General features: G+C 42.5%; 1 protein-coding gene and 1 long non-coding RNA gene across 5 annotated transcripts in view; one reads left to right on the top strand and one right to left on the bottom strand.

Annotated features, from left to right (window-relative positions):
* The window catches only part of BMPER (BMP binding endothelial regulator), a 255,137-nt gene that overhangs the window by 102,108 nt on the left and 131,648 nt on the right, over window positions 1-21,381 (bottom strand). For all 3 annotated transcript variants that reach the window (XM_082471850.1, XM_082471849.1, XM_082471851.1), the window contains 4 exons: window positions 15,284-15,383; window positions 9,783-9,892; window positions 5,909-6,049; window positions 3,694-3,798 (listed from right to left, as the gene is read on the bottom strand). In XM_082471850.1, the coding sequence (XP_082327976.1) occupies window positions 3,694-3,798; window positions 5,909-6,049; window positions 9,783-9,892; window positions 15,284-15,383 (456 nt within the window). The remainder of the gene's footprint in view (window positions 1-3,693; window positions 3,799-5,908; window positions 6,050-9,782; window positions 9,893-15,283; window positions 15,384-21,381) is intronic.
* Window positions 3-20,343, top strand: LOC309665588. Of its 2 annotated transcripts, XR_014266546.1 has the most exons (3): window positions 3-3,486; window positions 16,155-19,012; window positions 19,364-20,343. It is a non-coding gene; the product is annotated as an uncharacterized lncRNA (long non-coding RNA). The 2 variants fall into 2 exon arrangements; XR_014266547.1 differs by lacking the exons at window positions 16,155-19,012; window positions 19,364-20,343 and adding an exon at window positions 10,997-14,729.

Below are 21,381 nucleotides of genomic sequence, written 5' to 3'. Positions count from 1 at the left end.
CAAGAGAAAAACAAATAAGATTTCAGTGTTAAGAAACAGGGTCTGCTGAGGACAAAACTCTTTTTTAAATCTAATACCAGACAAACCAATGAAATCAGTCCCAGCTGTATTTGAACTCAATGCCCAGATGGTGATGATGGTGGTAAAAATGAAGTTTCAAGTATCAGGTTCTATGGCCAGGCAGACTCATTCAGAAAGCTTTCCTGTTTTTATCCTCCGAGAAATACAATATCTAAAGGCCTCATTGGTGTGATTTTTCTCACACGGAGCGAAGATGGAGACAGTCTGGATTCCACCTTTTCACTGATACCCAAATCTAGCCCTCTAGAGACCAAGTGCACACACATAGAAATGGGAATTGGCTGTCAAGCTATCAATCCATGCAAGGCCTTCGTTCTGTCTTTGCTTATTGGAAGGGCCCAAAAATAAACAGTAACCCAAGCTTGGGCCTATGCATATGAACAATATCTGTGCTACAGATCAAATTCAGTCTGATTTCTTCTTTCAGAAAGCAGTATGCTATCCCTGTTAAGTCACTATTATGTAGTCAAAGCCAAAGAGGCTGAGGGTTTTGAAATCCTGAGTAATTTTCCATTACCTTTCTGGAAATACAGTGTAATCTCCTCTACTGCATTTCTTTCAATTTTTTGCTGATGCTTGACATTTAAAGGAAGAAGCATATTCTCAGGACCCTTATCAGAGAATGGCTCTTTCTTATCTCTGACTCAATGGAATCACAGGGAAAAAGAAATGTGGAAGAAGATTAACATTTAGGAAGCACATGCTATGAAACAAACATCCTACTAGATATTTCCCCTAGGTTACCTAACATCAGGTTAATTGTAAGGATTTTATAAGTTAATATTAAGAACATATTAGGGTTTAATTATATTATGTTATTATAATCTGTGTTATTAAGATGCACAAGAATTTTATGAGCTGAGCATTTTCCTTCTTATAGATGACGAAATTGATGTCATGCAACACAAGGGTAGTAGAACCCAAAATCAAACCTAATTTTGTGTGACCTTATAGGCCACCTTCTTTCCACTCCATATTTTTAAGATGAGAGAGGTCTCACCTTAATCTTTAAGAGAACTTAACATTTATTGGGTATCTGCTATACAGTAGAAAGAACGTTATACGTTCTTCTTACTTTATCTCATTTATGCTTCACAACAACCCTCTAAGTATAGATGCCCCTTTCCCGTCTTTATAGGAAACTAAGGAAACAGACCACAGAGAGGTGGCCCAAGACTTGTGTCAAGGCCACACACTGGTTTACTACCTGTCAATTGCATCAGGAATAGATTTAGGTACTTAAAAAATATATACTAACCAAAAAAAAACCAAGATGCTAGTTGATTATTGAAGAATTAGAACCATGTCTGATTCATTTTTGCATCAGCTAAGCCTTAAAAGGTACATTAAAGGCTATGACAAGTTTGAATGAGACTTACAACTGGCAGCCCTCCCATGGCTGGGGCACCATGACAATTTTATGGCCAAGAGCTCTCTTATCTGTTTCTATTTGGCACAGAGGTCTCCTTCGGCTTCTCGTGACTGAAAACAGTTGAGGACAAAGCCAAAGGAGGTTGGCTCAGGCTGATGGAATGACACCCCCGGAGGGTGGCATCAGGTACTCTAGCCGAACGGAGCAGAGCTGTGTAAGCCTAGTCCTCAACAAAGGGTGACTACGATTCCCTACAGCTGCACCTCGACAGAAACAGCCAGCTCCCTCCTTCAGGAAGTGAGAATGGGGCTGGTCATATCACTAAATCAGGCAGGGAATAAATCAAGTGCAAGCTACGAAGTCTGAGCTCCTGAGTTACGTGTAACTCGCTGTGGAACTCTGGACCCGCTGTGACCTCATCAGTAAGAAGGGTCTAGTAACAGCACCCACCTCAGAGGGGTGGTCTCAGCAACAAACAAGATTGGTCCTGTGACTACAGAGGAAGTTTCAGTACATATTAACACTGACGAATTGACAGTGTCATAACGACCCTGTCCCCAGTGGAACCCTCAGTCCCTCTCAAAAAAGGCACTCCTTTGCCCCTGGGGTACTGTCAGGGAGCGAATCCAACCACAAAATTCTTTTTCAACAAGCCACGCATACTTCTGGAAAAAGAGATGTGTAGTAGCCAGGAAGGATAGAGCAGGAATACAGTCTGCTTCTCCAGAAAAATTTTTTTTTAATTTCCCCAGGCAATGCAGGGGAGGGGAAGTAAGTGTTTAACAGGATTTCCATGGTAGAGCTAAGTTATCTTCCAAAGTGCTTGTGCTGGCCCCTGAGGAGGGAAAGTATGAACCAGAGGAATGGTTGGGAAAATGCCTAGAAACAGAAAGGTAGGCCCTGAGGCAGGAGCTGGGCACTGCCCGATGGGCTCTGACAAGACGAGGAGGGGTGGGGCGGGAACAGGCCCGCGCCTGGAGGGACGGATGCTCCTGGCCTAAATATGGTCCACAAAGAAGAGACACTAATGAGATGCTGGTGACAGAAAGAGCGTTGACCTCCCCATGGCAAGAGGACAATGAAAACCAACACGCCTGCAGCACAGCCCTCTGTTTTTGTCTTGTAGAATAAGGAAGCCCATTATTACTAACATGTGCTGCCAGAGTTCATTAGCAGCAAGGGTTCCCCGAGGACGGGCAGAGATGATGTGATCCCATTTTTCCCAATGAATATTTATAAGCAGACCATGCTCAAGTCTCCTTATTGTATCTCCTGTTTTTTTGGTGTGTTTTTTTTCTTTTATAGGAGGTTTTCAGTTTTATGTCTGAGGCTTTTTAAAGCAAGACTAATTAGGGTTTTTTTCTTTTTCTTTTTTTTCTGCCCCTTTTATTCAGTTGTGCAATAGCAACAGCTGTTGTTTTTTTGTGCCTCATTTGTCCCTCAAGTAAAAACAGCAACTTTTTGTTTATAATAATAACAGATGTGAATAAAATTAAAAGCCGTCTCTAACAGAGAAGGGAAGACATGTCCTGAATATATGGATGTAGTTTTTCATTCACTGGACGGTATTGAATAGGCTTGACATTTTCCCAAAATGCATAAAACCTTGAAAGGTTTCAAGTTGCTGAGGTGAATTCAATGAAGCTCATGCTTTGGAAGATAATGGTTGCTTTATTCAGTGTGCTGGAACTGTAGGTTTCTGAAAAGAGATATTTCCATAAGGACGCTATTTCCATCTGGGGCTACAACAGAGGCCAGGGTTAGAGAGGGAAAACTTCAGTAAAGGGGCTGGAGGGTGCTGCTGGGCAGGTGAAACCCCTTGGGAAATTTACTAATAAACAACCACATATTTCTTTGAATAGTTAATGGGAAGAAAACTCTGATTTGAGAAGAGAGAGAGAAAGGAGGAAAATGCAAAGGACGGTTATGATGTTCAACAGAAAACCCAGCAGAAGAAACAAGGGAGCAGGTCAAACAGGAGCTGGAGACATTGAAACAAAGAACTGGGAGAGGTCCCTAAGAAATGGAGCAAGGTAAGAGCTATTGTCCCGCTAGGCTAGAATCTGGGTGGGAACCGTAAAAGCAAAGGAGCAAGCTTTGCAAGGGACATGTGGCTGTTTGGGAACTTGGCAGTTTTGGAGGATCTGGATTTTGTGTTCAGAAGATGGTAGGTGACCATGCCACACACAGGATGGTTCTCAAGATGCTCAGGTAAAGAGAAAGTCAACCTGCACACATACCTGAGGGCAGCTACTGATGGGAACGCACTGCTTCTTGCGACACTCTGTCTTGCCTTTCACACAAGCACAGATGGTGCAGTTGACAGAGGACCACATCTCTCCATCCTACAGGAGAGAGCACAGGATTCTGCTATCAGCTGGAGGCTGATGGGAGCTAATCCAGCAGGCTGGGATTTGTCTGTCAAGGAAAGCATTTCTTACCCTGAGTGATGGATGCCATCATTAGACTAAATTACTCTGAGGCGTTCACCTACATCTAACTGATTTGATAGAAAGATTAGATTGGAGGGGGGGTGTGTGTGTGTATGTGTGTGTGTGCATTTCCCCTCCAGGATATAAAAAGAATTCTCGTACATCTAACCAAGTCATATTTGCATCTTGCACCTCCTACTTTGTTTACTTAGCTTCACCCTGGGAGACGAACAAGAGTTTTCATACATGATGCAACCACAAGGGTCTAATTTTTCCATCTGATAGGATTGAAATGTTTCAGCTGTCCCAGATGCCAGCAGTTAATTGAGATGTCCGCAGGTGGTTAGTTTATTCCCAGATGTGACATGGCTCTGGCCCACACGGGGCATGAACATGCAAAGAACAGAGGCTAATTCATATGACTCCCACTGCCAGGCGGACACCTGACCAGCAAGCTGTCTGAAAATGTGGAGCCCAGACAGAAAACTCCAAGAGCCATTTGTCCCACGTCCCTGCCTGTCTGCTACTCTCCTCGCAAAAAGCTGGGTAGCACTTTGGGACACATTTTCTAGCCCAGAAAGGGCTGTTTGAGAAATTTCTTTGACTCACTGGATTTATAATCGGCAATTGCCAAGTGCCCAGTCACAAAAACCCTGTACCTCTGGAGAACATGCAGGAATGTGCACCCTTGTTTGTGAGAAAAGAGATTACAGGCAAAGCAAGGATTCCTTTCTGGGCTTATGGATCTAAGCAGCAAATTTTATTAAAAACAGGAAAACTAGCCCAGATCTTTGATGTCGACTATTTCTCTTTCTCTTCCTTCTCATTCTTTGAAGGTATTTTAAGGACTACCTACTCTCTAGTGCCTTTTATTTCTCTGACTGAGTCTGTCTCAAAGAGTATCTGACTACTGCAATTCTCTGAGTGCACATTTCTAGGACTCTGTAAATTACTTCAGGCCTCATCTACTTACATGAAGGGACCTTTCTGCGAGCAGCCTAGAAAGCACTTTGCACACAAAACTGTCATCAGAGTGAGCCTACTGCGTCTGGATGCTCTGGACACAGAGGAAGGCTTTGTGTGAAGTGGACGTGTGAGTGGCTCTGGAAGCCTGGTGTAACCACAACACACACACATGACGGCCTTCCCTTAGGCATGACACATCAGGGCTTCTTACAGATGCCGTAAGGATCAAGACCCTCCCTCCACCTCTGTAATAGGAAGTCTAGCTAGGTGCAGCAGGCCTGAGGTGCCTCTGTCTCTGATTTGATTCTGAGGGTCTCGATTCTCACGGTATCCTGAGATGATGCCTTCAGATACAGAAAGACTCCCTCCACCCCTGGGGAAAACAGACTAGATGGGAAGCACTTTGGACAAAGCCAACAATCTTCATCCGGACGTTTAAATGGTGGCTGCACAACTTCCCACCCGGGCTGTTAGAAAAAGATGTAAAACATCCCTGAGATGGGCAGCAGACAGCGCTTCTAGCTGGGCTGGGGCAGAGCTCTCTCACCTTCACTCACCTGCTCTGCTGGCCACATACCCTGTGAACATCCTCGCCCGGACATCTTCCAAATGAGAAAATCTCTCTTCGAAAAAGTAATTTAAGTGGAAAAGTTCTAAAAGAATCAGGATCTTGGCAAGGAGCACTGAGCACCTCCGACTGCTGGAGATGCCCCTGGGCGTTTGGGCACCCGCAGCTGCACCATCCAGGGGACACCCTCAGCTCAGCCCCAGCCACTGGCCACCACATTGGGAAAGGGCAATAATGTTTTACAGGTTTAAAGTATTTTATAAAGCAAAAGTAAAGCCAAAGAAAAACACGTTTCCAAACAGTTGCTTCTCTGTCCCTGTGTGTCCTTGATTCTAATTACATATGTAATATTATAATATAAATAAGTACATTTATACACATACACACATGTATATACAAAAGATGGAATACTGCAATCTGCATTTTGTCAGGAGCTTTTTACAACTCAGTATCGTACAACAGTTCCCATGAGCTTGGCTCGTGACATACCCGGAAAATCTTGTTTCCAAACTTGCACACTTTGATGTCTTCCGGGGGCACTCGTAGAAGGCACTCTTCACAACAGGCCTCCTCGCCTTTGCTGCATCCACCAGGGTGGGAGCACTTCTTCTTACACACTACAGTAGAGTCCTGGGGGCCCAAAGGCAAACTGGAAATTAAAAACGATTTCCACCTCTACCAAACATCCTACCTCGCCTTCCTTTAACAACCCACAACTAACTGCTTTAAAACATACCCTGAAGATACCATATTTTAATTTGTTGCCATAAATCTTTCATTCACTTCAAAATGTTATTTGCTGACTTAGAATCTGGACCTGAAGAAGAAGAAGCTATGAGCAGTGTGACATATGCTCCCCACCTTCCAAGGGTTTATCATTTAATGCTCAAGAGACTGATGATTCTGCTAGAGCCAGTGTGTGGCAAGAAGCCCTGGGTCACTGTGGGCCAACAAGCTTCCTTCTTTCTTCCTACCTTTTTCCTCTTTTACAGCCTTCATTAACTGTGCTCCCTCTGTTCTCCTCCATGGCTTTATGACACCTTCTAGGAGTTTAGTGTAAAGGTTTAGCGTATCTTTGATCAAAGACTAAAAATTTAGAGCTCATGTTCCACGTCAAGATGAAATTCCTTAGTGTGTTCTACGTTCACAAAGGAACCAAACAAGCAGTTCCAAAGCTGGGCCTGGGTTCTAGGGCTCTTCCATAAACTGTGTGACCTTAAATGAGGCCACTTAAACTCTGAGGTTGACAAGTTTATATCTGTAAAGTAAAGGGGCATGGCTTGATTTCTAAAGAAGTAGCATTCTATGAACAAAATAGCCAAGTAAATTGTGCCTACTTATTCACTCAACAAAGCATGGAACAAAAGTTCAGAGCAACTCTAAAAAAGTAGATTTCTCCAGTTCCCCAGCCAACAAGTTGCAATTTCTGGAGTAGACTGTCAGGTGGAATGACTGTAAGAGCAAAACATTTATGTAACTTAGCAGAAGACAAGATGGAAGAAAGAAGTGTCCCAGGGTAGAAAGGCAATGACCTCAAAGTGTTGAGTTAGTGTGAGCCAACAGCAGGGAAATGAGAGACTAAACCCCTCTCCAAGGCATAGACCCTATTAGTAAGCTTTGAGAGATGACTCACTTCTGAGCATGGCATACAGATAGGTTGTGTAAGTCAACAGATGTAACTTCTATAGCTTCTATGTTAATTCTATGACTTCAAGAGGCACTTCTGGTACCATCTACTATACTCCCACTAATTCATCCACTTAAAATTAATATGACAATGAGATGATCCTTCAAAAAAAAAAAGGCATTTATTATTCTTTATTCTTAAGGTTCTAACCACATCATATAGTGAATAGAATGTAGAGTTGAACAAGACCAGGGTAGAATGCCAGTTCATTTATTAAGTGTGCTATCTTGTGCAAATCCATCTCCCTGAGCCTCGGATTCCTCATCTTCAAAATGGAGATGATAATACCTACTTCTCAGGTTTATTGTGCAGTTTAAATGAAATATGCAAAGTACTTGGCACAGTACCTGGTGCATAGAAATTATAAGTCAACTCATAAATTGGAAAAAAAAACCCTTTGTCAAACTGTATGTCTTGATTTCAAGTTTGAAAAACAAGGGCACTCACTAGCTCTCGAATAATGCATACTTCATGGTAGATTTCCCAAATTTCATTAAATACACACCCACCCCCCCACACGCACAAACACACACACAGTACCCATTAGATCATTGCCTGGCACTGGGTTAAGCAATGAGAATACAGAGATGGATGGATGTACTTCTGTCTTCAAGGAACTCACGAAGAGGAGAGATAACCATCTGAACAAAGACTGCAGTGTAATGTGGTAAACAGAACTAGTAAAGGTGTAGGGGTAGTAGAGAAGATGGAACAATTACCAATCTAGGTGGGTCGGGAAAGCCTCACTAAAGGAGGTGACACCTGAGATAGGCTGCTGTGGATGAAGAGGAGTTTGCTAATCAAATTTAAAGAAGATGAGGACACGGCAGGCAGAAGAATCCTTAAATCTGAAGGCATGGAGACCTGAAACCATACTGTGTTCAGAGAACTATTTCTTGTACCTGCCATGGCATTGGATGGGGATGCCGGAGAGGGAAGCTCTGAACAGATAAAAAACAATACTGGTCATCCCAAATGATCGCAGCCTGATTCTTCAAGCATCCAATTTCCCAGAAATGACCGTGAATTCATACTCTGATAAAAACATCTTGAAGGAACGGTTATACTTCTTTTGAGTACTGGGACATATTGCCTAATCATCTCTCAAAGAATCTCTTAAAGAATGAGACCCAAGGGACTTCCCTGGTGGTGCAGTGGTTAAGAATCCACCTGCCAGTACAGGGGACACGGGTTCGAGCCCTGGGCTGGGAAGATCCCACATGTCGCGGAGCAACTAAGCCCGTGCGCCACAACTACTGAGCCTGCGCTCTAGAGCCCGTGAGCCACAACTACTGAGCCCACGTACCTAGAGCCCGTGCTCCGCAACAAGAGAAGCCACTGCAATGAGAAGCCCATGCACTGCAACGAAGAGTAGCCCCTGCTCGCTGTAACTAGAGAAAGCCCACGCACAGCAACGAAGACCCAAAAATAAATAAATAAATGAATTTATTAAAAAAAAAAAAATTTGTCTGCAAAAATAAAAAGACAAAAAATAGAATGAGACCCAAAATATTGCAAGCATAACTAATTTCCATTCCTGGGATGCCTGGCTTTCCTGTAATCAAGAGAACTGGAAATGTGATGTGTTTCATCAAAGGCTCAGTATCCCCAAGAGGAAGCTAAAACGTGTGAAATTCCTGGAGAGAAAGAGAAGTCCTGAGGATGGAGGCCAAGGCGGAAGGAGTGGCTATATGTTTAGCACAGGATAATACAAACCGCGGAAGAGAGGACGGAGCCTCAGGAAGGTATTCCCGGGCTTCAGAATTACTCACTGTTCAGTGCCAGGGAACAGAGAGTTCGGACCCTACTGGGCCACCTCCCTGAAGGAGTGCATGCCTACTTAACAAAGCATGCCTCGAGTAATCAGGAACTTCTGAATTCTAATCCCAGCTACTGACTCATAGCTGACATTGAGAAAAGTTCCTCTTTCCCTCTATAGCCCTCTGGCTATTACAAACAAAACAGCAACTATCACCACCAAAATGTATTATTCTAAACTCGTGTCACATAGATGTTTGGGTTAACTCACTAATGAATGATCCTGAAGTCCTCCATATAAATGATTTTCTCGGTTTCAGAAATAAATCACCACATAAACATAGTCTAGAAACGTGTGATGTGTATCCCTTTAAATTTCTGAAGCTGTGGAATTCTTTCTTTACCAGTCACGAGACTTGTCGTTGCCTTTTGAGAAAAGTGTACAATGACTCAAGTAAGAAATGGTACAACGAACAACACATAAATACTCTCTTCCCAAGCTACCAGGTTTATTTTTATGATAAACTGTGAATCCATGCCTTTCTTTTCTCTTGAATGTGATTAAAGCCATTTTTATTGCCAAGTGTATCAGAGAATTCATCTTGAATAATTAGAGCCAGAGAACATTGCCACGTGCATTTGTCTGATTTTTTAGAAAGTCCTTCAGGAAGGACAGCTGCTAAGAGTTTAATTCTCACCACCAGGAGCTAACTTATTGGTCCTGGGAAGATGACAGTGAGTTGTAATTTGGGTCTTATGTTTGAACATTCTTGTGACCTTGAAGTATGATTTTACTCGTAAAGTGACATCAATAATGCCTCCTTCCCATAAATAACACATTATCATGTTTGGCTATGTTAACACTAAAAACCAAAAATGCTATCAGTGTTGGACCACAGCCCCTCAGAACCACCTTACCCTGCAGGTACATGCAGTGCAGTTATCATAGAGAAAAGAGGATCCATTGTCATAAACATCACTTCGAAAGAGGCAGCTTCCAAACGGGAGGTCAAATACTTTCCTCTGACCTAGAGGGAAGCAATGGCATAGTGTTAGCAAGACAGAAGCCAGGTATGTCCCACTTCATCATCAGCAATTACATCACAGGATTGTTAAACATTCTCACAAGACCAGCTATTTTGGTGCACAAAAACAGAGCCTTGGGTCAGATGTTCCCAGGTGATCCCCAGGAGTCATGACTTTAGAGAGTTTTTGCTAAAGAGACTTTAATTCCACACTGAATCCTTTAAGTTCAACAAATCTTTATTATGAGTTCATCATAGTGAAGCAGGATGACTAAGACATCCTATCCTGATAGAGCTCAGTCTACTGGGGAAATAAACCCACAAAAGATGGTGTCAATACAGCAAGATGGTCAGCTCTGGAAAGAAGCCAATCTGGGAACTGTGGGGACAGGGAGGACAAAGAAGACTTCTTGGAGGATGTGATGCCTGAGCAGTATCTTAAAGAATAAATAAAATTATCCAGAAAGTGGGTATTGGCAGGGAAGAGGCAGGAGAAGTCAAGATATCCCAGGAAGGACTCGGATGAGCAAAAAGAACTAATGAGATAGCATCTCAGTTGAAGAAATGATAAGTCCATTGGCATAAAGGGTGACGCTAACTCAAAGAGCACATAGAGGCAGACTCCAACTCCCCCAGGGTCCAACCTTCCACAGGCATCACACCGCTTGTAGAATTACCTTGGTTTTCCTTGATGTGAGGATTTGATTGGTGACCCAAAGGACCAAAAAAGCAACCCCGAATAAAGGGTACAATCCAATATCCTCCTTTCTTTCAGTATTTGAGTCTCTACTCCCTGGATCACATAAAACATCCCTGAAATATTACTTCAATTAAGGACTAAGTTGAGAAGTCAAAGATTAATCATCACTCATCAGATTTATACCCACACTCTTCCTGTAAAAAGGTTAAAAGCAATCTCTATTTATTAGGAGGCCCAATGAAATGCTGAAATACCTATAAGCACATGCTAAATGCTATTCTCAGAATTAGAATTGCTCAAATCAGAGAGATATTTCTGTCTTTTAAGAATTGAAAATAGCTCAGCTTCAACTGAGTATTTTTTTCAAATTGTGATAACCTGGTTTGCCTTTTTCCTATCTTTTATAGATGATTGGACTGGTGGATTGATACATCAGTAGACTGCTGAACAAAAAGACTCTTCAACGAGTTTATCCCCCTGAACAAATGTGACCAATGGCTTGAATTATCCCTCTAGAAAATGTAAATTTTACCTAAAAATATTGGTGTAAAGCTCTTAGCATGGAGCCTGGTACTCATTAAACACACCCAGTAAGTGGCAGATGGTAAGTGTTATCATTATTAGAGGTGGTATAATTCAAATATGATCCTGGGCTGTGTCACCCTAAGAGGTGCACTGGGGGACTTCCCCAGCAGTCCAGTGGTTAAGACTCCACATTTCCACTGCAGGGAGCACGCACAGGTTCAATCCCTGGTCGGGGAAACTAAGATCCCGCATGCGGCTCAGCGCAGCCAAAAACAAATAAATAAATAAGAGGTGCACTGGGTACTCTGTGTACACAAACCTCTGATGAGGCTATCGTTGAAAATGAGAAAAGAGAGGAAAAGAATGTTGTCATACAAAAGGCAGAGGTATGTTGTGTGAATGAATCTTGGTCAAGGGAGAATTGAACAGCAAATCAGTGTCCAACAAGCCAAAAGTCTAATTAGTCTAAGATTTCAGCATCCAGTAAGCATCCCTGTGTTTCCTTTTGTGTCCTTTCTGTCTTCTGTTGTGTGGGTATGTTTCTTTTTACTTTCAAAAAACATACAATCTTACTTTAATTCCAAAGTCATCATGGCTCAAAATAAGATAAAACATTCAAAAGAACGGTTCAGAGACTCCATGCACAGCCTAATTTAAGCCATTTCCACATTGTTCTGCTGGGGCTTAGCCCAACTGTAAAAGGTCTCATTTGGAAGAATTATGACTTTCGAGTTTCCTAAGACTTGACGTTCCTTTTGTAGTCTGTCTTATGACCACGAACAGACAGAAAAATCTGCATTCAATACAACAGCCATTGTTCATGTGAGAAACCTCTGACTTGACTCAGCATATCCACGATACCAGCTTCAAAGCATTAATCAAGCCTACTTATCTTCAAGGCCAGGCCCCAAACGACACCTCCTCTGTGATGACTTTCCCACTTAGACAGGACACTGCTTCCACCATGACCCACAGCATGAGAATTTCAACGACAGTGAACTGGCTAATTCTATCCCAGGGGCACAAGAACACGCTAGCAACCGAAGAAGCACACAAATCAGTGGAAATGCCTTTAGTCAGCCATGTCTAAACAATTCTGCTTTGTTCTTAGAATACCTTTGTATTTACTTTAAAAGTAGGGGTGTGTACGTGTGTGTGTGTGTGTGTGTGTGTGTGTGTGTGTGTGTGTATACACAGCAGGAAGGCAAACATTGTTAGATGAAGAACTAGCAGCAGAATCCTCCAAAGAGGAGAAATCTGCCTTAGTTTAACAAGATACTTTTATTTGCCAATTTGGTTGTAGAAAGATAAGGCTTCAAGGTATGGCCATGATAAGCTGGGAAGGAGGAAAATAAATCAGCAAATGTTTTGGAATTGGGGAAAGCAAGCTATAAAAGAAAAGACAGATATTCAAGGAAAAAGTGTGGACAGTAAGGAAAGGAGACTGGAGCCCAAACAAAAGAGGCAAGCAGTGAAATTTTCCTGAAGGCAAAATAGCTAAGACCTTTTAAGAACAAAGGGAGCTTAATAGTTCATTTTATGTTATTCACTGTGCTTCCCTGAAAAGTAATCACCCCCACTGACGGTAAACCTTCAGTGAAATCTGCTATGCAAGCCTTGACTCAATAGAACGATAGAATGTGAAAAGACTAGAGGGGGGTTGTCCCTGAAAGGACAAAATGATGTTGAAGAAGAAGAAGGAGGAGGAAGAGGAGGAGGGAAGGGGGAGGGGGAGGAAAAGGAGGAGGAGGAGGAGAGAATAGAGGAAAGAGAAAGGGAACAAAGAGAGAGAAAACAGCAGAAGCAGAAACACAAAGCCAGTGGTGACTAGAGAAAATATAAGCCATCCCCCAAGGATCCCTGGAGATTCTGGCGGGGATGCTGGATATTCTATTGTATTCATGTGATGCATCAAGCTACTTTTATTTGAATCTTAAAGAGTCTGACCTCAATTAACTCAAGGACCTAAGGATCACATGGAGGAAGCTGATATAAAGATTAAACAAAAGCCAAAGAGTCTCATGCTCTAGAGACTCTCCATCATGGGTTGTCTCCTTTCAGTTGGTAACATTCGTGCTGCTCTCCATGTCCCCAGGGAAGCTGAGTGGCAGCAGGATAAAGTAACTGTGGGCTCAAGAATCACAGAGACTCATGTTCAGGTGTCAACTTCATAGCTCACTAGCTGTGCTACCTCCTAGGAATCTACTTCCTTCTCAGTACAATAAAACTAAGAATGGCACCTATATTACACATCAGAATTCTATACTTAGCACCTGTATGTCACAGCCTCTTGAGAAAATTAAATGAGAAAAAGTATATACAGTGTTTTCACATGGTGCCTAGCACATAGTGATTGCTCAAAAAGAAATAGCTAATCCTCCTTTTTTATTGACTATTATTCATTATTCCCTCCCAAACCTCTCGTTTTGGGCATATTATCCTCCTGCTTGTTTTTGCCTCTAAAAGTATTGGGTTGGCCAAAAAGTTCCTTCGGTTTTAAAGTAAAAATAAAAGACACATTTTTCATTTTCACCAAGAACTTTATTGAACAACGTATTCACCGTTTTGTTCCACTACCTTCTGCCATTTTTCAGGCAACTTCATAATTCCATCTTCCCAAAACTTTTTATCTTTTTGAGCAAAGAACTGTTCCAGGTGTCTTCCAGGGAGCTGAAATTTTTTCCATTAAGGGAATTTTGTAAAGACTGAAATAAATGGAAATCTGAAGATGCAATGTCTGGTGAATACAGTGGATGAATCAGAACTTCCCAGCCAAGCTGTAACAGTTTTTGCCTGGTCATCAAAGAAACATGCGGTCTTGCATTATCCTGATGGAAGATTATGCGTTTTCTGTTGACTAATTCCAGACGTTTTTCGCCGAGTGCTGCTTTCAGTTGGTCTAACTGGGAGCAGTACTTGTTGGAATTAACCGTTGGGTTTTGCGGAAGGAGCTCATAATAGAGGACTCCCTTCCAATCTCACCATATACATAACCTTCATCACCTTCTTTGGATGAAAACCAGCCTTTGGTGTGGTTGGTGGTGGTTCATTTCGCTTGCCCCATGATCTCTTCCATCCCACATTATTGTACAGTATCCACTTTTCATTGCCCGTCACAATTTGTTTTAAAAATGGAACATTTTCGTTACATTTAAGTAGAGAATCGCATGCGGAAATACAGTCAAGAAGGTTTTTTTCGCCTACCTTATGTGGAACCCAAACATTAAAGCGATGAACATAACCAAGCTGGTGCAAATGATTTTCAGCGCTTGATTTGGATATTTTGAGTATGCCCTCTACCTCCCGCACGGTATAACATTGATTGTTCTCAATTTCTCAGTTTGATCGCTATCAACTTCAACTGGTCTACCCGACTGTGGCGCGTCGTCCAGCAAGACATCTCCAGCACAAAACTTCGCAAACCACTTTTGACATGTTCATGTTACAGCACTTTCTCCATACACTGCACAAATCTTTTTTTGCGTTTCAGTTGTGTTTTTACCTTTTTTGAAATAATAAAGCATAATATGCCAAAAATGTTGCTTTTTTCTTCCATCTTCAATATTAAAATGGCTATACAAAAATTCACCAATTTTGATAAGGTTTTTTTTTTTAGTGCACGCTGATAATGACAGCTGTCACAACACAATCTAACAAAATTTTTCGAATGAAGTTAAAGACAACTAAGCACTACTAGAGCCATCATATGGAAAAAACCAAATGAACTTTTTGGCCAACCCAATTACACTATATTCCTCCATGTGTGTTTACTTTAAAATACATTCCTACTAAGTGTCAGATGCCCAGTTAAAGATTGTTTCCCAATACTGTTCTCCCCACAAAAATATATTCCTACTAATCATATGTCCAATTAAAGATGGTTTCTTCAATACTGTTCTCCCCACAAGGGGCTATTATCCCAGGTTGTCTAGTGTACCGGGTTTACAGATACATGGGAAGACAAGAGAAAAGAAAGCTCTGTGGAGGCCCAGAAGAGAGACAAACCCTGGACACACCTTACACTCGGGTAATCAGAAGAACGCATTGTCTCTAAGAAGCCACGAAATAGCACAATTTGAGAACCTCAAGATAACAAAGTGGATGACGACTCTCAGCAGAAACTCCAAGAATAGAAGACATTGTTCTTTGACCTGAAAACTGTCACTCACCCAAACATTTGGGGCAGCACTGTCCTGGGGGAATGTGGCTAAGGTGCTGAGGACAGGAGAGAATGGGACACACTTCTCTCACGCACTGTGTCCTGCCTCCCTGAAGAAAAGAGAAAGAGAAAAAAGCACATTTAGAAAAGTACTTGCATATATATATTGTCTAACCATGATATCTGGAACAAACCTAGTGCTGGGTCGCTGGGGTGACTGCTCAGATCTGTGCAATTGTCCCCAGGCATCCTTTGATCTTCCCTGTAAGCGCCATGAATGATACCCGTGAGAAGACCGACCACCCCTCAAGAGATGGCTAGAGCATCACCTCTCCCCAGTCACCACCACCTTTCTTTATCTTCTTCCCTCTTAAGACCAGCCAACCATCTCAGTTTGCCTGAGATTTGAGGCTTTCAATACTAAAACCAGGGAAGTCTCGGGCAAACCCAAACAAATTGGGCTCTCTTTCCAAGCCCAATGCAACAAAGCAACTACTGGGGTTTTACTGAGATGTGTCCTCTTCTGTCCTGCTGACAGCTTCCTCCATGAAGGCTTCCCTTTTGGCCACACCTTAAAGGTGTTGCTAGAGTGGCTCAGCAAGGCTCGGATTTGGGGAAGTTAGCCAATCTGCTGAAAACGGATATACTGAAAGCCAATGTTCGGAAGAACCATTCCACTGAAGTCGCCCAGCTAACCAAACCTGTTTTGATTAAGTACGTATAAGGTTTATGATTATCAATATTAGAAGGACTGGCAGAGCTTCAACAGCCTTGGAAGATGTTCTAGAGCCTTCAAATCTTTCCCTGCCCCTCATCCTTGACCCCTTCTGTCCTCCAGCATCTATCACCTCTGACACCCATTCCTTTCTTCTCTTCCTCAGCATCCCTCCTTCTCTGCCCGTCAGCATCTCTCGCCTCTCCAGGATGTGAAGATGAGCATACCAACTCCCCCTTCCCTATCCCTCAGCAGGGGCGCCTGTTTTTCCAGCCTCAGCAACTTGTAACTGAATCTTCAGAAAGCTGGAGCAGAAAAAAAAAAGTGCTTTCCAGTCAATTTACATCCAATAACTTTGCAAGGCTCATGTGAAAACTATCCTGTGCAATATGAATTGCTATCAAATTTGGGAATAATTAAGGTTTTTTTCTTTAGAAAAATCAGTAAATTTGGTAGATAGATCACTAGGCAAATGGAATTTCAATGAATTGGCTTCTGTAGGATTTGAGCTAGAAACCAACCTAGTAGACCCTAAAAAGTACCCATTGTCTCAAGCCTGGAATTTTTATCTCGAGAGACCTCAGGAAATGAGGAGCTCACGCTTCAAAGAGTCCTGGGCCTCGCAAGGGAAAGATTCCCTCGTGGCGTTTCCTCACACCTTCTCCAGCACTTTCTGTATTAACACCAGACATTAGCCGTCTGGATCCTTCCCATTCTAGCATGCTACTGTCGTCTGTTGTTTCTGCTTTCCCTTCCTGTTCCTGCCATTTTCATTATGACAGTTTATTTTTTGGTAGGAATGGATGAAAAGGGTAGGGCACGTTATGTCTTTTTAAATATTTGTTATTTTTAAGCCACTTTAATGTTGGCTTCTTCCCCAAACCAATAGAAAACACACGAAAATACCACAAAAAGCTCTTCTGTTGTTTTTACATTATTTCCAGATCAGCAAGAATTGCTAAAAATCTCCTAGGAATCCCTGGCTGTTCTCAGTGAGGTTCCTCACTCAACTCTGCATAATCCTGAAGTCTGGTCTTTCACCAGACTTCAGAGGTGCATAACCTGAGTCTAGGTCATACTGTGAGGTCTGCCCCAGCTTATATATAAACCACAAAAGTCAAATCTAGAGGGAGGACAGAATGCTCTCTTTAGCTTTTAATTTCAAAGAAGTTCATCTGCCAGCAACTTCCTAAAATCATGAGGCCTCAGGCCACACGAGGTTGCCTGGGTGTCAGCTTCTCTTAGGTGCACAGAGAACGTATTCTTTTCATGGATATTCTCTGTTCTTGTTGGATAAGCATCTATTTTTCAAGCATATTTTAAAATTAAAATTTAAGAAAAATATTGCCTAACTGCATAGCCGTTAACTTGTCCAACACACTGGAAAGCTGGCCAAAGACTGTGTGTACTCCAGTAATTTTCCTTACAATAAGGTCAAAGAGCGAATTTTGCATACATAATACAACTGCAGTTTGTGTTTCCCAAGAGTCTGTTAAAGTAACTTGAACTCCAATCTGGGTTTGCTGGTTTGGTCAGGTTTTATTTTGTTTGGGTTGCAGTATTGTAGCATAGCCCAAGTCCCAAGGCTGCATTCCAATTAATACCTCCAAGGAAAGTCCCAGGCCCTTTCGGCTCACAACCTGCTTCTGTGATTTCAACTCAGCAGGGACTCTGGTTAAACTATAAGCCGGGGTTCTGCTGTAAACTAAGAAAGTTAAAAGAGCAGAAATAAATATTTCTGGTTCTAAAAATGTACTAATTCCTATTGTAACCGCACTAACTCAGGCTCTATCAGATTATCGCCATCGCTTTCTAATTGGCTTCCCTGCCTCAACTCTCTTGCACTAAACCATCCTGGGAGGTTCAATATCTCCAAGACTCCTTTCCAGCATCCAATCATTGTTTCATTCTTTGATCGAAGATTTATTCAAGGTCTACCATATGTTGGGGATACAGCAGTGAATATAACATACAAAAATCATTCTTTATGGAGCGTGCCCCCATGCTAAGGTGAGGATGACTTACCACTGCATTCAGGAGGAAGTTCAGCCCACTTAAGCTAAAAGTCAATGTAGAAGTGAGTATGTGTGTGTAGAATCCTTTTTCTCCTGACACAGAGCCCATCTACATTCCTCAGACTCCCTTGCAGCTAGGGGTGGTCAATGGGAGGTAGATGGAAATAATGTAGAACACTTCCAGGCCTGACTCATAAAAATCTTTCCCGTTCAAAGCACCATGCTCTCACTTTCTCTCCCTACTGGAAGGAGAGCCAGCGGAGTGGTGGGAACAGCAAGAACCTTGCAACAAAGTGAAAGAGCCTGCTTCTCTGAGTCACCATATGGAAATCTACCCACTAAACACGTGCAAGGAACTGTTAAATGAGCAAGAAATAAATTTTATTGTGTTAAAACACGCAGATGCATTAGTTCTTTGTTACTGCAGTTAGGCTACTTTGTCAAGATACCCCATAATCTTCTCTCCCATCTCCTTTCCTCCCAACACCAACATAGAGAGAGGGTTCCTGTGTATCTTGTTTCTTTCCTGTCCCCAAGCACATCTTATGCCTTCTATCTTCTTTCTACATGCCTCTTTCCCTCTCTCCCCCCATCATTAACCCCTATGGAAATCGGGCTTCACTCAAGGTCTATTTCACACCTCTTCTCATCTGTGAAGTCTTCTAGATGCCTTCATTTCCCAGTAACCTCCTCCATCTTCCCATACTTCTTCTTTTCTCATCTGTACTCCTGTATTTTTGACACATACATAAACGTTTAACCCTGAGAGACAACATTGGTTTTGCCTCTAAGCTAGACTATGGTATGGGCTGGAACCAGTCCTTTGAGCCTAATATCCTTCAAGAGAGTAATGGGCTCAAGGAAGCATCTCAGTAAAACTTCGTTGAATGAAAGGAAGAGCCGCCACACAGAATGAGCTCCAGAATCCAGATGAATTTTTCAGAGCACTTTAACTACAGGGTGCTGATCAGATGGCAGAGTTCAGGGCTGTCTGCATCCCCTTACCTTTGTATCTCCTTGGGTTTTTTTTTTTTTTTTTTTTTTTAATTTTTAAAATTTATTTATTTATTTATTTATCTATTTATTTATTTATTTATTTATTGCTGTGTTGGGTCTTCATTTCTGTGCGAGGGCTTTCTCTAGTTGCGGCGAGCAGGGGCCACTCCTCATCGCGGTGCGCGGGCCTCTCACTATCGCGGCTTCTCTTGTTCCGGAGCACAGGCTCCAGACACGCAGGCTCAGTAGTTGTGGCTCACGGGCCTAGTTGCTCCGCGGCATGTGGGATCTTCCCAGACCAGGGCTCGAACCCGCGTTCCCTGCATTAGCAGGCAGATTCCCAACCACTGCGCCACCAGGGAAGCCCTCTCCTTGGGTTTTGAATATTTTGGGTACCAATTAAATGTTGGTGCTGATACTTCAAAAAGCAACACTCAACTTCAATTTGTAAAGCTGGTAGGATTCCTAGTATCCCATGTATTTTTGTCAAATGTTTGAAAATTTCTAAATGGTTAAAATGCATAGGGACTAATGACTCTATTCCCATCTGGTCAACAAGAAAAGGCAAGCTAGGAACTTCCACTGTACTAGTGAGTTACAATTTTCACCATTTGCCATTCCTTGAGAAGGCAAGTTTGTCTTTAGAAGTGGTCCTTTGTTCTAATTACATATGTGAGTGCTTCTCCAAAAGTAGCTGTTTTTAAAAGAAAGACATAAAACTTGTTCCAGGTCTATTTTCTTATTTTTGTTTTAGCTGATTTAGTCAAGAACACAATTGCTCTGTGTCAAAGTTTACCCTAGAGCAAGAGTTCTGTTGCGTAAGAAAAAAAAAAAATCTATCTTCCTGAATATAGTGATGAAAGCAAGATGATAAAACCACAGCCATGTGCATGCAGGATGCTTCTCCCACCCCTGAGGGCTGCTGAGAATTGGGGGCTGGAAACCTTTCTGTAGCATGTGACATGGCACTCATCCCTTGACCGGGAAACAGAGTGTGGGCCCCTAATGGGAGGCGGGGGAAAGCACAGCAGTGCATTGCTAACCGGTTACAACCAATCAGCTACACTCAACCACATTCTGGAGCAGTTTTTTTCCCAATGTGCAATTGCTTGAAGCAAATGGACTTCTCCATTGATTCTAGATAAACATGGGGAAAACGGGAGAGAAAAACTGGAGGGATTAGTGTAGGGGAGAAATACATCTTGGGTACAAAGGGTTCATGTGTGACCCATAACTCTTACATCATAATAGCCAGTGGTATAAAGGTGACTTGTGAGCAGAGCACCAACTCTGAATTACAAGTTAGGTCAAAAATCTTTCCCCAAAGAAATGGATGTCCTTATCCATGCCTCTCTTCAACTTGGAAATTTATTTTGGTAACGTTGCGGAGCATGACAATTACTCCAGGGGTAAAGGACTTGGTATTTGGCTTCCCCTGTTCTTGGCCAGTGCAGAACAGGAAATCCAAGCAGAAGAGAGGCAGCAGGAGAGCTGTGAGGCTGAGGGAGCAGAAGTAGAGTGGACAAAGTCAGAGATGTCACCTGCAAATTATAGTGGGTGATAAGCCCACTACAATGGGAGAGAGAGAGAGAGAGAGAGAGAGAGAGAGAGAGAAAGGTATATATAGATAAACACACACTACATAGGCATATATGTATACACCATAGGGCATAATAATTTGTGTGGGAGGTTGTGAGACTTACCCACTAGACTATGGCTTTTCAACTTTGGCATTATTGATGTTTTGAGTCAGATAAGTCTTTGTTTCAGGAGGCCATTGTGTGCATCGTAGGATGTTTAGCAACATCCCTGGCCTCTATTCACTAGATGCCACTATCTCCCTTCATCCCTCTGTTGTTATAAACAGGAACGTCTCCAGACACTGCCAAATGTCCCTGGGGGACGAAATCAATTCCAGTTGAGAACCACTGCACTAGACCAATGTTTTCGCAAGCCACAGTCCAGGAATCTGCATTTTTAATAACTTTCCCAGCTGAGTTGGATGCTGCCGTCCAAGGCATTGCATTTTGCAAATGCCTCACGAACAGGAGCTTCCAGCGAGCAGGGATTAAGGCTTATTCCTCTTGTGAGTTTCTCCAGCAGCTAGTGCACATCATAGCTTGTAACATGTGATCAAGACGTGTTCTGAATGATGGAGAACATTTTTCAGGTGGAGTTCTCCTCTCTGAGAGAAGAATCGGGCCCCATTTCACCTCTCTGGTAGCTGAAGGCTACTTTTATTCAGGCCTGTGGAGGAAGAAGGCAGGAGGGAAGGAATGGGTGACTGCGATGGATGGGGTTGAATTGTGCTTCTCCAAGGCATCTGTGCTGAGTCCGACTCAGCCTTTATCATCACCATCTGTGCGGATCCTGGAGACGTTC

Source organism: Balaenoptera physalus, assembly GCF_965194825.1.
Source record: "Balaenoptera physalus genome assembly, chromosome: 8".
Classification (NCBI taxonomy): domain Eukaryota; kingdom Metazoa; phylum Chordata; class Mammalia; order Artiodactyla; family Balaenopteridae; genus Balaenoptera; species Balaenoptera physalus.
This window is presented reverse-complemented; position numbering and strand designations above follow the sequence as displayed.